The 23,062-nt window shown below is 37.3% G+C and overlaps 1 protein-coding gene across 1 annotated transcript in view; it reads right to left on the bottom strand.

Annotated features, from left to right (window-relative positions):
- The window catches only part of GPR149 (G protein-coupled receptor 149), a 99,187-nt gene that overhangs the window by 66,888 nt on the left and 9,237 nt on the right, over positions 1 to 23,062 (bottom strand). The window contains 1 exon segment of the mRNA XM_066254429.1: positions 20,909 to 21,360. Coding sequence (XP_066110526.1) covers positions 20,909 to 21,360 — 452 coding nt within the window.

The following is a 23,062-nucleotide window of genomic DNA, read 5'->3' as shown; positions in this document are numbered from 1 at the left end:
AACAACTAAGTTAACAAATATGAGTTATTCTAGAATACAATTGAAAGGCTTCAACCCAAATCTAAATGTTATAGATATACAGATATCCACTGACTGGCAAAAACCAATCAGCTGCCAGAGGGCTTATGATAATTGTATTCTGATTAGCATTTTAACTTTTCAATGGATAGTTTCTGTCTACTAGTTATTCAAGCTGACTACTCTCTTTCTGCTTTGTAAAAAGAGTAGTTGCTTTTTATAGATTTCAAGTCTAAAATATACTTTTAGATCAACCGATCTATAATTCATATATGTGAAGAAGTATAATAAAGACTTTTCTTACGCCTACCTCTGTGCCTGCCTCTCCACTGAACTTCCTGCCTTCACTCAAGAAGAAATTTTTAAAGTGGAATAGGTTAAAAGGAAAGGTGAGTGCTAGAATACTAACCTGCTAGGAAGTTTAAGCAGAGCAGAAGACTGAGATACTGACCTAAGAAAGCAAATAAATAATACTCTTAAGAACTGAATTATTCTTAGGATGTGAACAGAAGGTAAGAAGGTAGATTTGGGGAAATAGCTTTAAAATCAGGTTGTTTAGTAATTTCTATAACAAAACTAAAATCTATTTACCTGAAAAATTATATACTCTATCAATAAAGATAATGTTCAAACCTTGAGTATATAGCCAAGAAAACCAGGTATGGAAAAGCAGAAAATCATGTAAAAGTAGTTTCTTGATAGGTAAACACAGCCAGGGCTTCCAAATATTTATTTATTACTTGAAAGTTGCACATTTCTTGCTATTAATGCTTCTGATTCTTTGGACTCAGACAGGGCAGTAGCTATCAAAATTTATAAATGTGCTAATTAAGGTGGCTCTAGTTTTGAACGTAAGTCTAAAGAGTAATGAGGTGACTGGAATTCTGTCACATTTTCTCTGAAACATTTTATTCCAAGTAGGTTTTGATTTTATGTACTCAGATGAATTTCACCTTATAAATTATGTTTAACATTTTTATTCAGATCAACCTCCATTAGTGTGGGGACAATGTAACTATTGTCATTTTTTTTTTATAGAGACAGAGAGTGAGTCAGAGAGAGGGATAGACAGGGACAGACAGACAGAAACGGAGATAGATGAGAAGCATCAATCATTAGATTTTCATTGCACGTTGCAACACCTTAGTTGTTCATTGATTGCTTTCTCATATGTGCCTTGACCGCGGCCCTTCAGTAAACCAAGTAACCCCTTGCTGGAGCCAGCGACCTTAGGTTCAAGCTGGTGGGCTTTTGCTCAAACCAGATGAGCCCACAATCAAGCTGGTGACCTCGGGGTATCGAATGTGAGTCTTCTGCATCCCAGTCCGATGCTCTATCCACTGCGCCACTGCCTGGTCAGGCTCTATTGTCATTTTATAAGATAGGTAACTTAGACACTAGAAAATAATGTCAAGTAGCTAATTAATTTGTCAGGGAATAGTAGAGATTACATGTCATTGGTTTCTATTATTAAGGAATTTATATTTTTAAGATACAACTAAAGATATAATATTCTTAATTATATCTGCCCAAATATATATATATTAATAGTGTTCTTTCATTTTGTGACTTTTAACTTATTACAATGGGAGGCTTAAAAATGATTCTGTTTATAATAAATTGACACTATAATTCTTCTTTGCTTCAAAGTCTCCCTAAGTCTAAAATTTATTTTAACTTAGTTTGGGACTACCCATTTAAATTAAATATTATATAATTTTGTAGGGTGTCATGTTTAGAGGTTTAAAAATCAAAATTGTATCTGAGTGTAAACCAAATAGCATTATTATTAAAACAATTTCAAACAAAGCTTGATATTAATAAAATATTTTTTATTTTATTATTATTATTTTTTAATTAAGGAGAGCAGGAGAAGCAGAGACACAGACTTTCACATGTACCCCACCAGGATCCACTCAGCAAGACTCCTATGGGGTGATGATCTGCCCATATGGGGAATTGTTCCATTGCTCAGAAACTGAGCTATTTTTAGTGCCTGAGGTGGAGGCCACAAAGCCATCTTCATCTCCCAGGTCCAACACACTCAACTCAATCGAGCCATGACTGCAGGAGAGGAGGGAAGACAGAGGGAGAGAGGGTGAGGGGTGGAGAAGCAGTTGGTCACTTCTCCTGTGTGCTCTGACCAGGAATTGAACTGGGACATCCACATGCTAGGCAAACACTCTACCACTGAACCAACCGACCAGGGCCTACAAATATTTTTAAGAATATAAATATTAAGATCAGATTTGTATTATGTATGTAAGGACTTTGTAGGGACAAGATATCCTTTTTCTTTTTTCCTTGTCTCTGTTAGCCCTTAAGTCTTCTTCAACCATTCTACCAGCCTGGGATAGAGAGGGAGACAGGCAGAAAGATGAGAATGATATCTTCTGCCAGTTTCTCCTTATTATAAAGAATATAGTTTTAAAAAAGATCACTAACCATTGAACTAGAAGATACTGTCTTGAGTTTAAAGCTTATAATACTAGCCATGTAACTTGAATATCTAAATTCTTCCCACTGTTCTGTATGTCTGTTGGGAGTGATGGGGGAGGGAAGGAAGTAAATGTTCATGAACTAGAGATTGCATTTGAAATGGGAGCCAATCTAGTCCCTATTTTTTTGGAAAAGTTGAGAGTCATCTAGGAATACCAAATGCCTAAACCAATTCTGGGGTAAGGGACCTGGTAAAAAGGACAGACTCATAACTGGAAAAACAGAGAAAGAATCAGATTCTAAGAGTGATGGAGGCCAAAATGCCTATGCCAAGAGAAGCAGGCAGGGAAGGAGGGTATAAAGCTCATGTGATCAGACACTGGGTACTGTTGCATATGTTTTATGTGGAGTCTTCTTAAAGAATGAATGAAGTATGTCAGTGATGAACTGGAGCTGGCTTGTACTGGAAGGTAAAACTTTGATCAATTTTGAGAGCCGGTTGTTAAAAATTAAATTCTATAAACTTACAGTAAACTAAATTATGATAAATACAAAGATAGTGAATACTCAAAACTCACCACTTCCTATTTAATTATATTTTGTTATTATATATGAGATTGTTTACATCTATTGTTATGTATATGTTGGAAGTACTATGTAATGTACTACTGCACATCTCTAACTCCGCATTCAGTGATGTTACTTTCGAAGCTTGAAATGGGAGTGTTTATACCATGGTAGTCAGCAAATGCTATAAGTTAGTGCTTGATTTTATTCTTTTATTAATTTCCCAGACTTTAGAAAGTATGGGAAAATAATAATACACATTATAATTAGGATTGTGTCTCCTATATAGCCATTACATTGTGGAAGAGCACAGAAAATTGAAAATTATTATCAGATTCATTAAAAACAATTCACATATCATTGATAAACAGAAGACAGCATCTGTCTTTGTTGTTTCACTTTCATTGTATTCATTAATGAATGAAAATATTAACCAGCATTTATATTGGAATGATATCAATTTGCCAGTTGCAACTGTAGGTTGAATATGGATTTAAGATTCTGACAAAAATTAATGAAAGCATTTTGTGAAAATCAAGTGGTTACATAAAATTTACAATAAAAATTAACATCTATTTTAATATTATTTGTAAATTATGTGCTGCATAGCCTTTATATCAGTAAAATTTATAATAAACATGCAGTTATATCTACCCATATACCATCCTAGATATATATTCATTCATACCGGTAGAATATTAATCTTATTTCATTTTACTCATTTCTCGAAGTGAATGAAAACATCTTGCATGATTGTCTAGAGGGAAGTTAAGGTTAAAAAATATATTTGAAAGTTCTTTATACATTGTTAAGTGTTACACAAATAACAATTACAATAATGATTAAAACACCTTTTTCTTTCTGAGCCAGATATTTTTAAAGGCTTTAAAAGGAAAAATTCTACTCTTTGAAATAGACACTCACTGGGGAAGAAATTTGCTTTTTGGAGCTAGTAGAGTTGTGTCAATTTCATCAGTCTGGGATTTTTTTTTTTTTTTTGCTTATTTTTATGGCCTTTAATTCTAAACTAAAAAGTAGATCATTTAGAATGATTGTATCTATTTGTATCTGAATAGAAACCATTATGGTTTCCCAATATACACAGCTAACAACAGGATGCTTTGAGTGTAATTTAAAAAAAGAAAAGAAAGACACTTTGAAACATCATGGGGAATGAAGTAAGCAGACTATAATTACTAAAATTGAAATTTGGCAAAAATGACAAGGTCAAAAGCCCAACTATTTCTGTATATGCTCTTGGAATTTAAATAATTAAAAGTGGCCATTACTCATCAGTGTAGGAACTGACTCAGAGAAAGCAGTATCATTTGTTCAGTGATGCTCACAGCTATTATCACTTGATTGAGTTGGCAGGCAGAAAAATGGATAAAGTCACCCCTGCTTAGTTTCCACTGTTTGTTCAGATTAAAGTGTGAAATGATGTCTCATCTCATTTATAGAGATGAACGTTACTCCAGTAAAAACAAAAGGTGGAGAAAGGGATCTAATTATAATTGGGGCAATTTTTCTTTTTATTTACAATTTTAGTTTATAAAATATAGATTAGTAGTGCTCAACCAAGGTTTCTCATTGGAATCATTGGTTTAAAAAATACTGAATGCCAGAGGCAACCAGGAGATCCTCATTTTCTTGCTCTGAAGTAGGGCCTGGGTATTGGTATTTCTTACAAGCACTTCACATAATTTTTGTGTTCAGATGGGTTGAGAACCAATGACTGGATTTAGGATGTTTTGCTTTATTAGGTACTCCTCCAGATATCTGGCTCATTGAACATAAGTCAAAACTTATATCCATAATGTGACTATCTTGCCAGTGATTCAAGCTACAATGTTGTTTTTTTTACCTTTATATAAAACTATAATTCTTATGTCAATATTGAGTTTACACAACATTGAAAAGTGAATAAATGCTACTACTGTATAAAGTTAATATTTTGAAGACAAGAAAAGCCAGTTATAACCTATCTTTTACTGCTAATGTTAAAAATCATTATTTGTTGTAAGAAATATCACCTTTATCATTCGACCAGGCTTGAATTCCTCCTTTCTAAATTACTCTGGGTCTTGAATCCAAATCTCTTCTGGAATTTAACTCTCCAAATTGGAATCAAAATATCATGTAGAATGTTTCCAGAATTACTTTCAGCTTTCCTGTGGCTCAGAGATAGATGGTCCATTTACCCATGTATGACTGTTGGAAGTATTTGAAGGCATGGCAGGAAGTATCTTTATGGCATTTTTAAGATACCCTTGCCATTTAACACCTGAGTTCCTTTTACCAGGGAGCACAAAAATACCTATTACAAACACTTAAGTTACCTCCATACTTCCAGTTGAAATACACAATTTGCTTTCACTGACATTTGTTCATTAATTCAACAATATATTAGTGTCCCTACTATATATATATATATATATATATGATGTAAATTTTTTATAGTTTGCTTTGCTTGATGATTCTATATTTTTATGATTGTGTACATATGTAAATGGTTTTATGTATTTGAAATCATTCATATCACAATATTGAGTCCTCATATCAGTCTATGAATTTACTAAGGGCCAAAGAGGTTTCATTACTTGATTTAGATGACATTTCATGTAATACGTAGAGGCTGTGCCAATGAGCAATTTAGGGGGAGAGTCGTCATATCCTCCCCAATATTCTTCATTGGTGTTACCAAAGCCATGTAAGTCTGCTCTCTAATGGGAACAAGTGAGTTAAACATAGCTTTAAGATAAGTCCTCTAGAGGTTTTTTTCTATAAGATTATCATCCTGACGTTCCTTCTATATAAAAACCATGGAGCTTCTCATGGTGACATAGTACTATATCCTATTGAGTTATGTATCATCATTTCTGGGTGATTCCTGCCTCATTTTTACTGCAACATAAGTTGTAAAACCTCCTTGCTAAGATCATGAAATCAATTTAAATTCAGTTGAATAGTGTTTCATAAGTAATTTTGAATATCTTTGAGAGAAATCTTTTATTTATTTATTGATTTTTAGAGAGAGGCGAGAGAGAGAGAGAGAGAGAGACAGAGAGACAGAGAGAAGGGGGGGAGCAGGAAGCATCAACTCCCATATGTGCCTTGACCAGGCAAGCCCAAGGTTTTGAACCGGCAACCTCAGTGTTCCAGGTCGATGCTTTATCCCACTGCGCCACCACAGGTCAGGCCTCTTTGAGAGAAATTTAAAGCTACTTAGTAGACTTGGAGAAATGAATCTAGGTTGTCTGTTTATTTCTCTCTCTTTTTATTATAATATCAAAGACATGAAGCAATTGTACAAAGAAGATAAACTTTGGAATCTGGTAAATCTTTTCCTGGATGTGTTTTCTTTCCATTTTCCATGACTAAATCTTCCTTCTTATTCAGGTACCAATTTAAATACCTGATACTCTCCAAAATCTTGCCTAGATTTCCAGTTAGACACACTTAATATAACCTTCACTTATTATTATTTTTCTTTTAGTGAGAGAGACAGAGAGGGAGTCAGAGAGAGGGACAGACAGGCAGGAAGGGAGATAGATGAGAAGCATCAATTCTTCATTGCAGCTCCTTAGTTGTTCATTGATTGTTTTCTCATACGTGTTTTGACCAGGGGACTATAGCAGAGCAAGTGATCCCTTGCTCAAGCCAGACCTTGGGTTCAAGCCAGCAACCTTTGGGCTCAAGCCAGTGACCTTTGGGCTCAAGCCAGCGACCATAGAGTCATATCTATGATCCCACACTCAAGCCAGTGACCTCACTCTCAAGTCGGCAACCTCAGGATTTTGAACCTGGCTCCTCTGTGTCCCAGTCTGATGCTTTATCCACTGCACCACATTCATTTATCTGGGTTTTTTTTCTAGGTTATAAGTTAACTCTATGATAACAGAATGTCTGTTTTGTTAACTGTTCTATCTACCACCAGCACCAACATAGTACCTAGCACCTAATATACATTTAAAGAATAGCTGCTGAATGATTGAATAAATTCACTTCTGTGATATTCTTGCAAAAAATGCATAACTTTAATTGAATCAATAGAAGGGATAAGACAATTACAAATTGAAGGGTATTCCATAAACAAAACAAACTGGCCGTAAATCTTTAAAAAGTCACGTATAACAGTCTCAAATGTTGTGTGTTTACTATGCATTATAAACTGAAATAAGTATTTGATATGCATTATCTTATATAATCTTCACAATATCAGTTTTTTCTCTTATATTATCAATGAGAATACAAAGGTACAAAAAAGTGGAAGCAAGGCTAAACTCCAGCTTGTCTGTTTCCAAAGCTCAAGCTCCAATTGCAACATTGTATGAGAGACTAGAGTGAAGTTACATTATGGTCTATGATTACAACAAAGGATTTTAAATGTCATTTTGTTTAGAGTAATGTTTCCTCCCAAATAAATGATGTTGTAAGATGCTTACTGGACTTTTACACTAAAATACTATAGAGTTTTTGCTGTTTTATAATATGATAAATGTGCTTGATTCCTGGTTTTATCACTCAGAGTTGTATGATTCATGGGAGGAGGGGAATGGTTCAAGAACTATATTTTTTCAAAAGATGAAATACAAAATGCAATGTTATTTTCTAATATTTTAATTTTTCCCTTTATTTTTATGATTGTTTAAAATTGGTGACTATCATTAATAGATGACATGTTAGTAAGTGGTATAATTTACTGGTTGTTTCAAAAATTTCTGGCTTTGCAGATAGTACCTGTGAACTGAATTTAGACTTCTGAATTATGACTTAAGATATAGGAAAGATGATTCTTGAATAGAGATAGTCATGAAGGTAGAACCTATGTTTGCCTAGAGGCAAAGCAGTATTTTTTGGTGACTCTACTTGAAGGTATATTTAACTATAAAATAGGTTGTTTAGCACATATTTGTCTTGCTTTGCTAACACTTTCATGGAAAGTATAGCTGCAACAAGACACAGTTTCTTGGAATCTAATTCTGACCAGTAAGGGGAGAAAATTGGCAAAATTGAAACAGTTAGATGATAAAAAGAAAAATAACTATGCCTAGAATTCATGCTCTTTGAAAAGGAAAGCTTACACAGACTAAACTGTATAACTTTAAACTTTCAGAAGGCAAATTTGAAAATGACATAAGAGTTTCAAGACTATAATTCTGGTTTTATAATAGTAAGTGATGAAGGCAAGGAAAAAAACACATTGTATTTTATAATTAAGTATAGGTCAGGTCAGCCTTAAGGGAGATCTATAGAATAAATGATTCATCACTGAAGATGAAATGATTGATATTAAGAAGGCTAACAGTAGTAGTATAGCTTATAACCTACAAATTAAAATAAATGTGAGCCCATACTGATATAAATAAGTAAATGGAAGAAAAAAATTTCTTACAGAATTTCAATAATATAGAAGGAATGATAGAAATGGAAAATCACCATCACATAATTGTTGTTGTGGTTGATTAATCAATTAGTGCTAAACTCAGTAGGCAAAAGTATGATATAAAACAGAACCTTTGCATACTCTCAAAATCTCTCCTCACAGATACTTAGAAATTACAAAGGGAAAAATAGTAACTTTACATGGAAGAATTAGGCAGACAGCATTTTTACAAAGTGATTAAAGTTAAGATGTCATGTAACTCTTGATCTGGTGCCAGCACTGGGAAGGGCACGCATTCACTTCTGTGATATTCTTGCAAAAAATGCATAACTTTAATTGATTGAAGGGATAAGACAATTACAAATTGAAGGGTATTCCATAAACAAAACAAACTGGCCGTAAATCTTTAAAAAGTCACGTACGACAGAGACCGAGGAACTGCTGTAAATTGAAGGAGACCAAGGGGACAAGACCACAAATGCAGGACACAGTCAAGGTTAGAGTCTGGACCAAAAAGAGGACATCAGCAGGACAGCTGGCAAAATTTAAATAAGGTCTATAAATAAGTCATTAGTTTCCTGATAATTACATTATTGTCCTGTAACAAGTTAGCATTAGTAGGAACTGGACAAAGGCTATAATAGAACTCTCTGTACTACTTTAAAAATAGTTTTATAAGGCTAAATTAGTTCTTAATAAAGTTTTAAAAATGTAGGGTTTCCAACCACTTGAGGTCAAGTAGAGGATAATCTAACCATTCAATTAGAGTTTATAAAAGAGATTCAAGCCACAACTGGGTAGATTCAATATATAGCCTTTAAGGTTTCTTTAAACCATGAAGTTTTTTTGTTTGTTTGTTTGTTTTAATGTTAACAGAATTCTTAGTTTAAATGGTTAATTATAGGATTCCACAGAAACTTTTAAGAAAGTGAATAGACAGTGCAGTTTTACTTATAAATGATGCATGCTGTGAAGATCAAAAAATGTATTATGAAATATTTGAATCAGTTTACATTTCTTTTCCCTTACCTTCAACTTCCAAGACTTTGAATACTTGTGAACAAATTTACATTAATGTATGAGTTTTTAGCCATACTCTAAAAAACCATTCTGAACTATGCCATATATATTCACATGCAGGTCTCAAACAACTTAACTCCGGTAAAAATTATACTCAAGTGGAGAAAAACAGATTCCAAAACAATACATCAGTGTGATTCACTTTTGTCAAAAGTATAAAAAAACCTTTTTCTTTGAAGTTTTATTTAATACAATGTAAACAGTGGTTAATTCTAGGTGGCTGGAAAGGAGTGGTTTTTTTTCTTTAACAGCAATATTTAAATTTTCTACAAAATTATATTATTCTATAATAATACAACAATGAAGGTTATAAATGATTTTTTAAAAAGCAATGTAACAATTTTTCAGGTATTTTAACAGTGATTAATAAACTGTCCCGTCCAGACAAGTGAACACAGCCAGATGTAAAACATCTATACTCTCGAAGGTCATTTGTTTAAGATGTCTGCCTTAAAACTACAAATGTGATAAATAAATTTTTCTCCTATGGTCACTTCAATAGTAATTGCCGAAAAACACTGAGCAGACAAGTGAAGTATTTACAATTATTAAGCTAACAATGTCACAGAAAACACTTAACATCTTATGCCTGATTTAGTTTTTTAATAGTTTCTTTTTCAAAATATAAGGACAGCCTGACCAGGCAGTGGCGCAGAGGATAGAGCATCGGACTGAAATGCCTAGGACCCAGGTTCGAGACCCCGAGGTCACCAGCTTGAGAGCAGGCTCATTTGGTTTGAACAAAAGCTCACCAGCTTAGACCCAAGGACGCTGGCTTAAGCAAGAAGTCTCGGTCTGCTGAAGGCCAGTGGTCAAGGCACATATGAGAAAGCAATCAATGAACAACTAAGGTGTCACAATGTGCAACAAGAAACTAATGATTGATGCTTCTCATCTCTCTGTTCCTGTCTGTCTGTCCCTGTCTATCCCTCTCTCTGACTCTCTGTAAAAAAAATAAATAAATAAATAAATAAATAAATAAATAAATATAAGGACAAAATACACTTATGTATTTTTTTTGGAGGGGGAGGACAGAGATATGTACATTGAGGTATTTTTTTCTAATCTTATTTCACTTAATAGGGCATATATTAAAGGATTAATTGAGTCCTGCTTTTAAATTAGTATTTATCTCCTAGTGATTAGACTCTAAAGCTGTACTTCTTAAATTTTAATGTGTATCTGAACCAAATGAGGGATTCTGATTATGTAGGTATGGTATGGGACTTTGATTTAACACTAAAAAGTCCACTGGGGTTTTTTTAGAAATGCAGAATCTTGAACCCTACCTCAGAACTATTCAGTTGCATTCTACATTTTAACAAAATTACCATTTGAGTAATTTGCACATTGATCTAAAGCAGTGTTTCCCAACCTTTTTTGTACCATGCCCCACCTTAATCTTTCTAAAATTTTTATGTCCCCCCTTATGTAACATACATAATTTTTAACATTAAAAAATTAATTTATTCACTTAATAAACATAAATGATAGGTTCTAGGAAGAAATCACTATGAAATTGTTAACAAAACACAGTAAGTAAAATTTCAAAACATATAATGAAAAACAGAAATTTAAATTCCAAATAATTTTAATACAGATTTTTCTATATTAATTTATTATTTTAATTTAGTGTGATCCTTGCACTTGCTGCTTACTGCACAGAGATTTTATATTAGGTTCCAATTTGGTTAGCTTTAGTCTCAAGTCTCCACACTGTGTTATATCCAGCCGATTTCTTTTTTTTACCAGTAAATCATTTACAGCACTAAATCCACATTCAGCTAAAAATGAAGATGGAAACGGTAGCAATAGTTTTCATGCACATTTGGTTGAATTTGGGTATTTGATTTCTGTTTCCTCACAAAGCCATGCCATCGCTCTTTTGATATTAAATAAAGTTTTAACTGACGCATCATTTTGCAATTCTGCGAGTTCTTCTTGATACTGCATATTTGATATATCAGACAAATCCACTAACATTGGCTGTATCATCCATGTTGGGAAATCAATTTGTTTTAAATCAGAAAATCTTTCTTTTAAATCAGCTGATAGAATATTCAAATGATTGACAATAACAAGTAAAGCGGTATCAGTTATTTCACATTTTTGGAGCCAATGAAGCTGTTTAAAGTTTTTGTTGTTAATATGTTTCTGACATAACTCAATATTGGTAATGAAACCAAATATCTTTGCTTTTGCATTGACAAGAAATTTATTTGTTCCTTGAAGTTGCTTATTTAATATATTTAGTTTTTCAAAGATATCGGCTAAATAACTCACACATGCTTTACCATCTATTGTTAACAGATACTTCATTTCAGGTTTGTCGCTTAAAAAAATTACTAAGAGTATCAAACAGTTCCATAAATCTTTTCAAACAGTTTCCTTTAGATAGCCATCTTACTTCAGTATGAAGTAAAAGTCTCACATGGTCTTCATTTTGTTCTTCACAAAATAGCTTGAAAAGACGCTCACATTTGGCACTAGCTTTAATAGCATTAACACACTTTATTGCTGTATGTAATACTTCATTCAGAACAGGAGAGATGTTTTTAGCTACCAAGTTTTCCCTATGAATAACACAATGCACAAGAATCATTTCTGGATTCGCATCTTTCAACAATTTTAAGCAGCCATTTTTCTTGCCCATCATATTGGGAGCACCATCTACAGCACCACATGTTCTATTTTTCATTGGTATATCATTGACATCTAAGTAGTTTTTTAGCTTATTATATATATCTTTGGAGGTAGTGGTGCTTTCTAATCTTTTACAGAACAACATTTCTTCAGCAAAATGTCCTTTATCAATATATCTTACGTAAGTTATCAATACTGCTTCACTGTCTCTCAAAGTTGATTCATCCATTTGCAAGGAGAATTTTCTTGTTTTCAGCTTTTCAATAAGTTGTTTTTCAATATCCTCACTCATTTCGTCTATTCTTCTGCTGACAGTATTGTCAGTGAGTGGCATAGCTTTTACATCTTTGTCATCTTTTTCAAGAACCGTTTTAAGAAGTGCTGATATTGATGGTTTTATTAAATTCTCTCCTATAGTGTGATTTTCTCCAGTTTTAGCGATGAATAAATAAATTTGATAACTAGCCTCAAGAACACGATTATTAACCTGTGGCCTGAGGATTTCTTAGTTGTTCTTAAATTTATGAGAGCATTTCAAATAATTTCAATTAGTCTCTGAAAATATAAATTTTACTTTTCCTTAATATTGTATTATCTATTTTACCACTAATAATTTTTTTCACAACCCCCATTTTAAATCAGTTTCCTAAATTACTTGCTCTTTGCAGATATAAAGATATTAATACTTAATAAGCAAATTTTTGTAGTTATAAGGAATCTGGATTGATCAAAGTTTTGTGCTTTACATATAATTTTTGTAAGGTCGGTGGATAGAGGGATGGTCACGTGGGGAACCTAGGCCCGGGAACTTTGGCTAGGACCGCCTACAGTCAAGCGCGCCAGAAGAAACTTCCTAGGACTCCTTGGAAACAAAAGTGACTGACTGTCAGCCAGTTAAGATTTCTCTATGTCATTTTAGCCCGACTTCCCTAGAGGGACTCCTTTTTAAATATACCCGCGGTCTCTCCATGTGCGATTTTTTCCTGACCTCCATCTTGCACACCAGTGAGTCTCATCCAAGGAATGCTCTGTGCTGAATAAAGCCTTTTGAACTTACCACACTTGGTGGCTCCGAGACCTGTTCCTTCCTTCTCGGTGGGGAAAAATACCTTACATTTTGGTGCCGAAACCCAGGAGGAGTCAGAAGTCTGCAAGGACCGCTCCTCTCCCCTTCCCTCCCAGAAAGAACCAGGACCTCCGATTTTTCACCCACTTCAGCACATGGTGTGGTAAGTTCCCCACCTCCAGCCTCTCCCCGCCTCAGTTCTCTCCTCTGAGAATCCCCATCCGAAACCCCAGTTGCATCAGGGACTTCTCTTCCAACCGAGTGCATTTGCTTTAGAGACATCTGGAGCATTTCCACTTTACCTTTTCCGTCCGTGGCCGGACCGTGAGTTTTTTAGGATGCTAATACTCAAGTCTGACCACTCCGAGAACTGAGGGTGACTATGGGGGCAAAGGGATCCAAATCTGACTCTAAAACACCCCTGGGGTGCCTGATCCGGAATCTCTCAAAGATTGATCGTTCACTAAAAAAGAAGAAACTAATCTTCTTCTGTAGCGTAGCCTGGCCACAATAACTGCTGGATAACCAGACCAGGTGGCCTCAGGAAGGGACTTTCAATTTTAACATCCTTACTGATTTACAAAATTATTGCCAGGAGGTTTGGAAGTGGTCAGAAATTCCTTATATTCAGGGGTTTTGGCATCTGCGTTCTTGTCCTAAACTCTGTGCCGGTTGCTCTACACCGCACATTCCCTTGGCCAGAGAAACCTCAGCTAAACCCTCTGCTCCAGATTCCTCTTCCTTTTCCGATTCCCCTGAGAAACTCTCTTCCTCTCTTGCAAGACTCCCTTGGCTCCCTCGGTTCCATCGGACTCCTTCCCCCTCTTTGCTAGATCCTGCTTCCCCACCTGCAAATGATGCTCTCTCTCTCTCTCCTCTCCAGTCAGCGCTCACACCCGATCTCACTCCAGGCCACAAGAGGAAGTCAACCTCCTATGCCCTCTCTGAGAGGTGGCCAAAGAGAAGGAGTTGTTCGAATTCATGTGCCTTTCTCCCTCTCTGATCTGTCTGCAATTGAAAAGCGTTTGGGGTCTTACTCTTCTAATCCTACCAACTATACCAAGGAATTCCAATATCTCACTCAGGCATATAACCTCACTTGGCATGATCTTTATATTATTATGTCTTCTACCCTTACCCCCGATGAACGGGACCAAATCCAAACAGTGGCGCGAGCTCATGCAGATAAGGCCCATGCCTCAAACCCTCAAATGCCAGTGGGCCCAGAGGCGGTCCCTGACATGGACCCCAACTGGAATTACCAGGTGGAACAAACAGGTAGGAGATGATGAGACCAAGCCAGCCAGGTCGGGCCATCATTTGAATTCCTAGGCCTCGCAGACTACTGATGCGGCCCGGACTCAGAGACCCTCATTGCTCTCTCTGAGCCATGGGTGATACTACAGGTAGCGGGTAAGTCCATATAATTACTTGTGGACACGGGGGCTACCTTCTCTGTTTTACCTTCATATTCTGGACTTCTAGTTCCCTCACAGGTCTTGGTTATGGGAGTGGGTGGAACGCTTTCTTCTCTTCGCACACCACCTCTGACATGCAGTTTAGGCAGAATTCCCTTTTCACACTCGTTCTTAGTCATGCCATCATGCCCTGTACCCCTTCTGGGTCGAGACATTCTACACAGTCTCGGGGCCACTATCCAGCTGACAGCATTTTCCCACTTACTCCTACCACTTCTGACTAAAGACTCTTCCACTACCACAGATCACCCTAACCCAGTCACACCTCCTATTCCACCGGATGTTGTCAACCCTCAGGTCTGGGACACTTCTACCCCTGTGGTAGCAACCCACCACCCACCTGTACACATCCGCTTAAAGAATCCCTCCAAATTTCCATCTAGGCCCCAATTCCCTATTTCAGCAAGTCACCCCCAAGGCCTTAAACCCATAATTACCCGCCTCTTAAACCAAGGCTTACTCATTCCCATGGACTCTCCCTGCAATAGCCCCATCCTTCCTGTTCAAAAACCTTCAGGAGCTTATTGCCTCATCCAAGACTTATGCCTAATCAACGAGGCAGTAGTTCCCCTCCATCCAGTAGTAATCCTTACACATTACTGTCACACATTCCATCAGACACCACTCACTTCACGGTCCTAGATCTCAAGGGTGCCTTCTTTACCATTCCTCTACACCCTGACTCTTACTTTCTGTTTGCCTTTACTTGGACTGATCTGGACACTAATGCAGCCCAGCAGCTTACGTGGACTGTCCTGCCCCAGGGGTGCAGAGACAGCCCATACCTGTTTGGATCTCGAGACTAGTACTACATATGTAGATGACCTACTTCTCTGCAGTCCCTCCCTGTCTGCCTCAAGAAGACACACAGCTACCCTTCTTAACTTTCTTGCCATGAAGGGATATCATGTCTCCCCTACTAAGGCTCAACTTCACTCTCAGTCTGTAGTCTATCTGGGCATCGCCTTGACTCCCACCACCCGAGGTCTCACCCTAGATCGAATTCAGACCATCTGCAGTCTCCAACCACCTACCACTGCTGATCAGATTCTTTCTTTCTTTGGTCTAATAGGCTTTTTTTTAGATACTGGATTTCCAATTTTGATCTCTTAGCCAAACCCCTTTACAAGGCTGTAAAAGAGACTCCTATGGGACCTCTCACATGCCCTAACACCATCAAAAGGGCTTTCTGTACCCTTCGAGATGCCCTCATCTCCTCTCCCCCTCTCGCTTTACCCAACTCTAGGTGCCCCTTCCATCTTTTCACTGATGAAAAGCACAGTAATGCTGTTGGTGTGTTAACTCAACCTGTGGGGCCTACATACCGCCCCGTGGCATATCTCTCTAAACAACTGGACACCACTGTCAAAGGCTGGCAGCCCTGCCTCTGGGCACTGGGTGCAGCAGCTGAACTCACCAAGGAGGCTACTAAGCTCACCCTTTCCCAACCCATCACTGTATTCTCCTCCCACAGGCTCACTGACCTCCTTTCGCACAAATCTTTTTCTCTGTTAAGTCCTTCCCGCCTACAAGAATTTCACCTCCTATTCATCGAAAACCCTTCAATCACTCTTTTACCCTCTCCCAGACTCAACCCAGCCACTCTACTACCAGCTCCAGCGACACTTCCGGAACCCACCCACTCTTGTACGGAACTAATAGATTTCCTCAACAGGCCTTGAGATGGATTATCAGATTCTCCTTTAAAAGATCCAGATCTAATACTCTTTGTAGATGGGAGCTCTGTACAGGGACCTGACGGACGATGATGGGCAGCCTACATGGTGGTCACCATCTCCTTCAACCTAGAAGCTCAACAGCTGCCAGAGGGCACCACCTCCCAGAAAGCAGAGCTGATTGCCCTCATGCGGGCACTCACTCTGGCCCAGGGAAAACACATACTATATATACTGACTCTAAATATGCTTTTCTTATCACCCACAGCCACTCTGCCCTCTGGAAGGAAAGGGGCTTCCTCACTACCAGAGGGGCTCCCCCATAATCAATGCTACCCTCATTTCTAAACTTTTTCAGGCATTACAGCTTCCTGCTGAGGTGGCTGTGGTACATTGTAGGGGCCATCAAACCTCTCAGGACCCAGTGGCCTTGGGATATGCTAGGGCCGACGCGACAGCTCAAAACCTCACCCTGGGAGCCTCCCCATCTCCTCTCATGTTTCTCTCCACCTCCTTGAAACCTTCCTACACTCCTGAGGAAGAACAGACCCTCCTCAGAAAGGGTGGAGACATGTGCAACCAGGGATGGATATTTCTTGGAGATAGAATTGCCTTACCAAAAGAACAGGCTGAAACTCTCCTTTCTGATATCCACTGTTCCTTACACATATGGCCAAAAGCTCTCTATTGGTTCTTACAACCACTCTTTTTCTTCCCAGGCCTCCAGCAGACTATTGAAAAGGTACATGCAGCATGTGCTGTCTCTTCCAAAACCTCTACACAAGGGGGACTCCATCCCCGCTTCCCTACTCATCAGCTGAGGGGGCATGTGCCAGGCCAGGATAGGCAAATTGACTTCACTCATATGCCCCCTCACAAAAAACTCCGTTATCTCTTAACTTTTGTTGACACCTTTTCAGGATGGATAGAAGCCTTTCCAACTTCTCGAGAAACAGCAGATACCGTTGCCTCCATTCTCATTGAAAATATCATCCCACGGTTTGGACTGCCGACTACCATCCAGTCAGACAACGGCCCGGCCTTCACTGCCCAAGTAGTCCAGCAGGTTGCCACCTCTCTCAACATCACCTGGAAACTCCACATACCCTATCACCCTCAATCATTGGGTAAGGTGGAAAGGGCCCATGGCATCCTGAAGAGTCAGCTAACTAAACTTTCCATTGAGACCAGGCTCTCCTGGCCAAACCTCCTTCCCCTGGCACTCACCAGAATCAGGGCAACCCCATGAAACCCCACTGGATTTAGCCCCTTTGAGCTGGTTTATGGCAGGCCATTCCTAATCAATCACAGCTTACCTGTCAACCCCCCTCCTCTTGCTACGTACCTCCCCTTTCTGTCTTTACTTCGCCATCTTCTCAGGGAACACGCAGACTGGACCCTTCCTCCCATAGGGTGTCCAAATAAAACACAGCCAGTGATCCCCCTCCAACCAGGAGACAGCATTCTTCTAAGGGAGCTCCAGCCTGGCTCCCTGCAGCCCAGATGAATGGGACCCCATACGGATTGCTGGGAGTCAGAACCATTGGGCCTTACTCATCTGTGGCTCACCAAAAAATTGGGCCATGCAGACCCTCCTGTTGCTCCTGTCCCTCCCACCAGGAACCTTCCACCAGAGTGAGCTGAAGCAGGGAGCAATGCTGTTCAGTAAGACTGGCCTGATAAAAGAAGCTTCAATCTGAACTGTCTGCAAGAAAAATTAAGCAAAAATCTCTCCTCTTACAACCTGTTTAACTTCTAATAGCAGCAACCTATTCTTACCTGGGCTGCCCCTATCCTACCTAAATCTTCTTCTAATTATCAGAGTATAACTCATATTTGCCCCTATTTTTTTTTAAATTCTTACAGAACCACACCAACAAAGTTTCTCAACTCATGGCCAAACAGATGTTCCTCCTTACACCCCTCAAAGCCAACACCTTCTGATCTACCACTCCCCATGATGCCCCTAATCAGCAGGAAGTAGCCAGATAAATAAGCGGCACCCCTTATTAATACAAAAAGATTGGAATGTAAGGTTGGTGGATAGAGGGATGGTCACGTGGGGAACCTAGGCCCGGGAACTTTGGCTAGGACCGCCCACAGTCAAGCGCACCAAAAGAAACTTCCTAGGACTCCTTGGAAACAAAAGTGACTGACTGTCAGCCAGTAAGATTTCTCTATGTCATTTTAGCCCAACTTCCCTAGAGGGACTCTTTTTTAAATATACCCGTGCGGTCTCTCCATGTGCAATTTTTTCCTGACCTCCATCTTGCACGCCAGTGAGTCTCGTCTGGGGAATGCTCTGTGCTGAATAAAGCCTTTTGAACTTACCACACTTGGTGGCTCCGAGACCTGTTCCTTCCTTCTTGGCGGGGAAAAATACCTTACAGTTTTATTTTTTGATTTAGAAAAGTTTGTGGGTAAGTTGTGCCTCTTTATTCTCTTAGGACTCCATATTTATATGTAAACAATATCTGATCCTTTCACATGTTTATAAAGGTAGTTAATTAGTTATACTCTCCAAACTACAACCAAGACTTTTAAATTGTGATATTTTAGATAATTCTTCATGTTTTGACAACATACATAAAAATAACAGAATCATTTAAAATAATGTTGAGTAAAAGAAAAGCAAGTCCCAGAAGCCTAGGTACAATATGATACCATGTTTGGAAAGCTCAAAATAAGCAAAACTAAACAATATATTGTGCTAGAAATATGTTCATTCATGATAAAACAACAAAACAAAAAAGAATGAGGAAGATTTAGAATAATTGTACTCTCTAAGGGGCACGTATGAGGATGGGATAGGGCAGTAGCACACAAGGTGGTTGCAAGTTAAGGGGATGCACACACACACACACACACACACTTCATCATGAATATTAGTTACTTTTTAAGTGCAAGAAAACCAGAAGGTTTAGATCACTCATGAAGTAATCAATGATAAAAATGTAGGGATTCCCCTTTTAGCTAGGGCACCACATTGTTCTAAAAATACTGAGCATTGTGTGCTGTCAGTAATAACAATTTTCACTGTATTTTTCAACTTATAAAAAGTATTTAGTGAGATACCGAATCACTAAACAATATGAATAACTATTGTAATAATACATTTTGTTTTATTATCTAACTTAATTTTAAAATGAAGATATCAGAATAATACTATTAGTTTTAATTAATCAATAAGAATAAAGAAATCTCAGATTATTCTGCTCATATTCATAATTGGTGTTATATGGTCATATAATAAATGCATTACTTCTAGCAGGTATTTCTAGAATTATGCTTTTTATTCCAGAGACTAGGTGCAAATGGACTTCAGTTTCTGTTAAATCATGTAGAAAAAGACTTCTCTTCCTAGTGTGAAAAGCAAGGACAAATTTAATTATCAGAAATGAGAGTTTAGAGGAAAAAACAATCTCACATTGACATTGCACTACATTTTCATAAAATCATCTCTTTAGCCAGGTTGGAATCTAGGAGAGAATTGAATGGGATTAATGTACAAATTCTTTTACTTTTATGAAACATTATAAAACCATTCTTTCTTTGTTAAAGGGATGGAACATTCAGCAAGGTTTGCCAAGGTTCATTTGGGTGTATTATGGAATAGATCTTCATTTCATTTCTGAGTACTAGGGGTGATTTTTCTAGCAAGATTCACAGACAAGCTGTCTGATATAGTTGCAGCAGGACTATCCTCCTTACCATTTGTATAAATATTTGCTTTTAGATAAAAAAAGAATACTTCTCTTGGGGACTTGTATAATATTTTTTGGGTGAAGGAAAAATAAAATTTACAAGTTAACTAATGCAAAACTAGTTCTGAAGGTCTAGTTCTGAATTTAGACTGATTGCTTGTCCTACATTATCAAAGAGCCTATTTAACACTGCCAATTTAAAAATATATAGATTTTGAATGAATATGTAGACATAATTTAAAAGATTAAAAGTCCTTCAAAAGACACTTTGAAGTGAAATTTAGTATTGTAAAAATTAAGTAGCCTGGCTGGTTGGCTCAGAGGTAGAGCATCAGCCTGGCATATGGATGACCCAGGTTCGATTCCCAGTAACAGCACACAGGAGAAGCACCCATTTAATTCTCTACTCCTGCCACTCTCGCTTATCTCTCTCTCTCTCTCTCTCTCTCTCTCTCTCTCTCTTCCTCCTTCCTGCAGCCATGGCTCAATTGGAGCGAGTTGGCCACTGACGCTGAGGATGGCTCTGTGGCCTCTGCCTCAGGTGCTAAGAACAGCTCAGTTACTGAGCAACAGAGAAATCTCCCAGATGGACAGAACATCACCCCCTAGTGGGCTTGCTGGATGAATTCCAGTCAGGGTGCATGTAAGAGTCTGTTCTCTGCCTTTCCTCCATTCACTAAATTAAAAAGAAGAAAGAAAGAAAAAAAAAGAGAAAGAAAAAAAAATAAATAGAAATTGAAGTAAATAATTACCCTTGGATTTGGTTGACTGGAATAAGCAACATACATATATTTTTCATGCCTGTTATATTTGGTCTTACTTTAATTTCAGAAGAACAGTCTTTACTGTACCTGATGAGGGGTTCTTTCTGATTTACTCCTACACCATTCCTAGTCTGAAAGGTCTGGTTTCTGACTCTCCTCATGAGAAAATCTTCTTCCTAGCCCTTCCAAAAAGATGGTTTCTTCATAGTGAATACCATGTTCTGTTTTTTTAAAGCGCAGTAGGTCACTGCCCTTTTCATTGTGGGAATCCTGTTTCACCTCTGTTATATCAGTATTTGTGCATTTGTTGATCCTTTTTAGTGTGGAGCTGTCGAGAGAGGGCATAGTGCTGATTTCCACTTTTATGGTATTGAAGACATGAGTGTCTCTCTGAGAGTCTTTCATAGTTTTGCACTCATGGTTCATGAGATAGTGATAGGATGTAGAGTTTTCATCATCATAATAATCTTCATGTGCTATTTTATAAATTCCATAACTATGTTCAAATGATATATTGAATTCAAAACCTCTTCTCTTGGCTATGTAAAAACAAAACAAAACTCCATGGTTAAGAAAGCAGATATAAACAAAAGTTGGATATAAATAGTGCATTAAACCTCATTACTATGAATTAAACCTCATTGTTATAAATTTAAAAACTCTTTTTGTTTACTTCTTGTCAGTTATTCAAAGCAATTATGCCTCACAATTTCAAGTCATTTTTTCACTTTGTCTAATTTGTCTCATTTGCACAATAAAAGGCTTGAAATACATACAATCCCAAGAGCCTTGTAATCATTAAAGCAGTTTTATGTACCAAAATATTTGACCATAAATTAGAAACTTCTCATATAAATTCAGTTTTAGTTTTAGCTTTTTTAGTCTACCAATTATCTGTACATTTCTTTATTTTGGAATAAAAGATGTTATTCATAAACATTATTTTGCTAGAATAAATTATTAAGTAGTTCTTAATATTATGTGATTTATTCAGCTGATACCACCATTAACATATTTAAAGTTTAAATGCTTTAAATATTTTGATATATAATATTTTTGACATTTATGTTTATAATGCTTACATTAAAATTAGACAATGCTGCAATAAGTTTCTAAACTGTAAAGAAAACAACAGGTACATTTTTGATAAAAATAAATTTGGAATTAATTGTAAGAAATAAATATATTTATATTTCTGTGAACTGAAGCACTTTATAACATGTCTATAAACCTCATGAGTTATAATATAAATTAATCAGCAATATATAAGAATATTATGGTTTAAATCAGGTAAAATATGATAGTATCTAAATATAGTACTACTAGTTGGTGAATATGGTACAAGGTCTTAGTAGAAAAACAAGATAGAATGGGGCAGAAAGTGATTATTTTTGTGTAAATATCATTAAATACCAGATAATTATTATGTATTAAGAATGAAGTTATATCAAGATGGTAGACAAAATATAATTTGTTTTGTTTTGTTTTTAGTGAGAGAGACAGATAGGGACAGACAAACAGGAAGGGAGAGAAAAGAGAAGCATCAATTCTTCATTGAGTCACCTTAGTTCGTTGATTGCTCTCTCATATGTGCCTTGACCAGGGGGGCTCCAGCTGAGTCAGTGATCCCTTGTTCAAGCCAGTGACCTTGGCTCAAGCCAGCAAGCATTGGGTCATATCTATGATCCCACACTCAAGCTGATGACTCAGGGGTCCCCAAACTTTTTACACAGGGGGCCAGTTCACTGTCTCTCAGACCATTGGAGGGCCACCACATATAGTGCTCCTCTCACTGACTACCAATGAAAGAGGTACCCCTTCCGGAAGTGCATCAGGGGCCAGATAAATGGCCTGAGGGGGCCACATGTGGCCCGTGGGCTGTAGTTTGGGGATGCCTGCTAGGGTTTCAAACCTGGATCCTCTGCATATCAGGTCCATGATCTATCCACTGCACCACTGGCTGATCAGGTTACTGTCTTGTTTTTTATCTTTCAAAAATTGACTCATATCAGCAAATTCAGAAAAATCAAAGTTGTACCAAGCATATTTTCTGATCATAAAGCCTTGAAACTAGAATTCAACTGCAAAAAAGAGGAAAAAAATCCCACAAAAATGTGGAAACGTAAACAACATACTTTTAAAAAATGAATGGGTCAAAGAAGAAATAAGTGCAGAGATCAAAAGATATATACAGACTAATGAAAATGACAATACGACATATCAGAATCTATGGGATGCAGC

The sequence above is a fragment of the Saccopteryx bilineata genome, chromosome 2, assembly GCF_036850765.1.
Source record: "Saccopteryx bilineata isolate mSacBil1 chromosome 2, mSacBil1_pri_phased_curated, whole genome shotgun sequence".
Classification (NCBI taxonomy): Eukaryota; Metazoa; Chordata; class Mammalia; order Chiroptera; family Emballonuridae; genus Saccopteryx; species Saccopteryx bilineata.
Note: the sequence above shows the minus strand (reverse complement) of the source record. Positions and strands in the feature narration are given on the sequence as shown.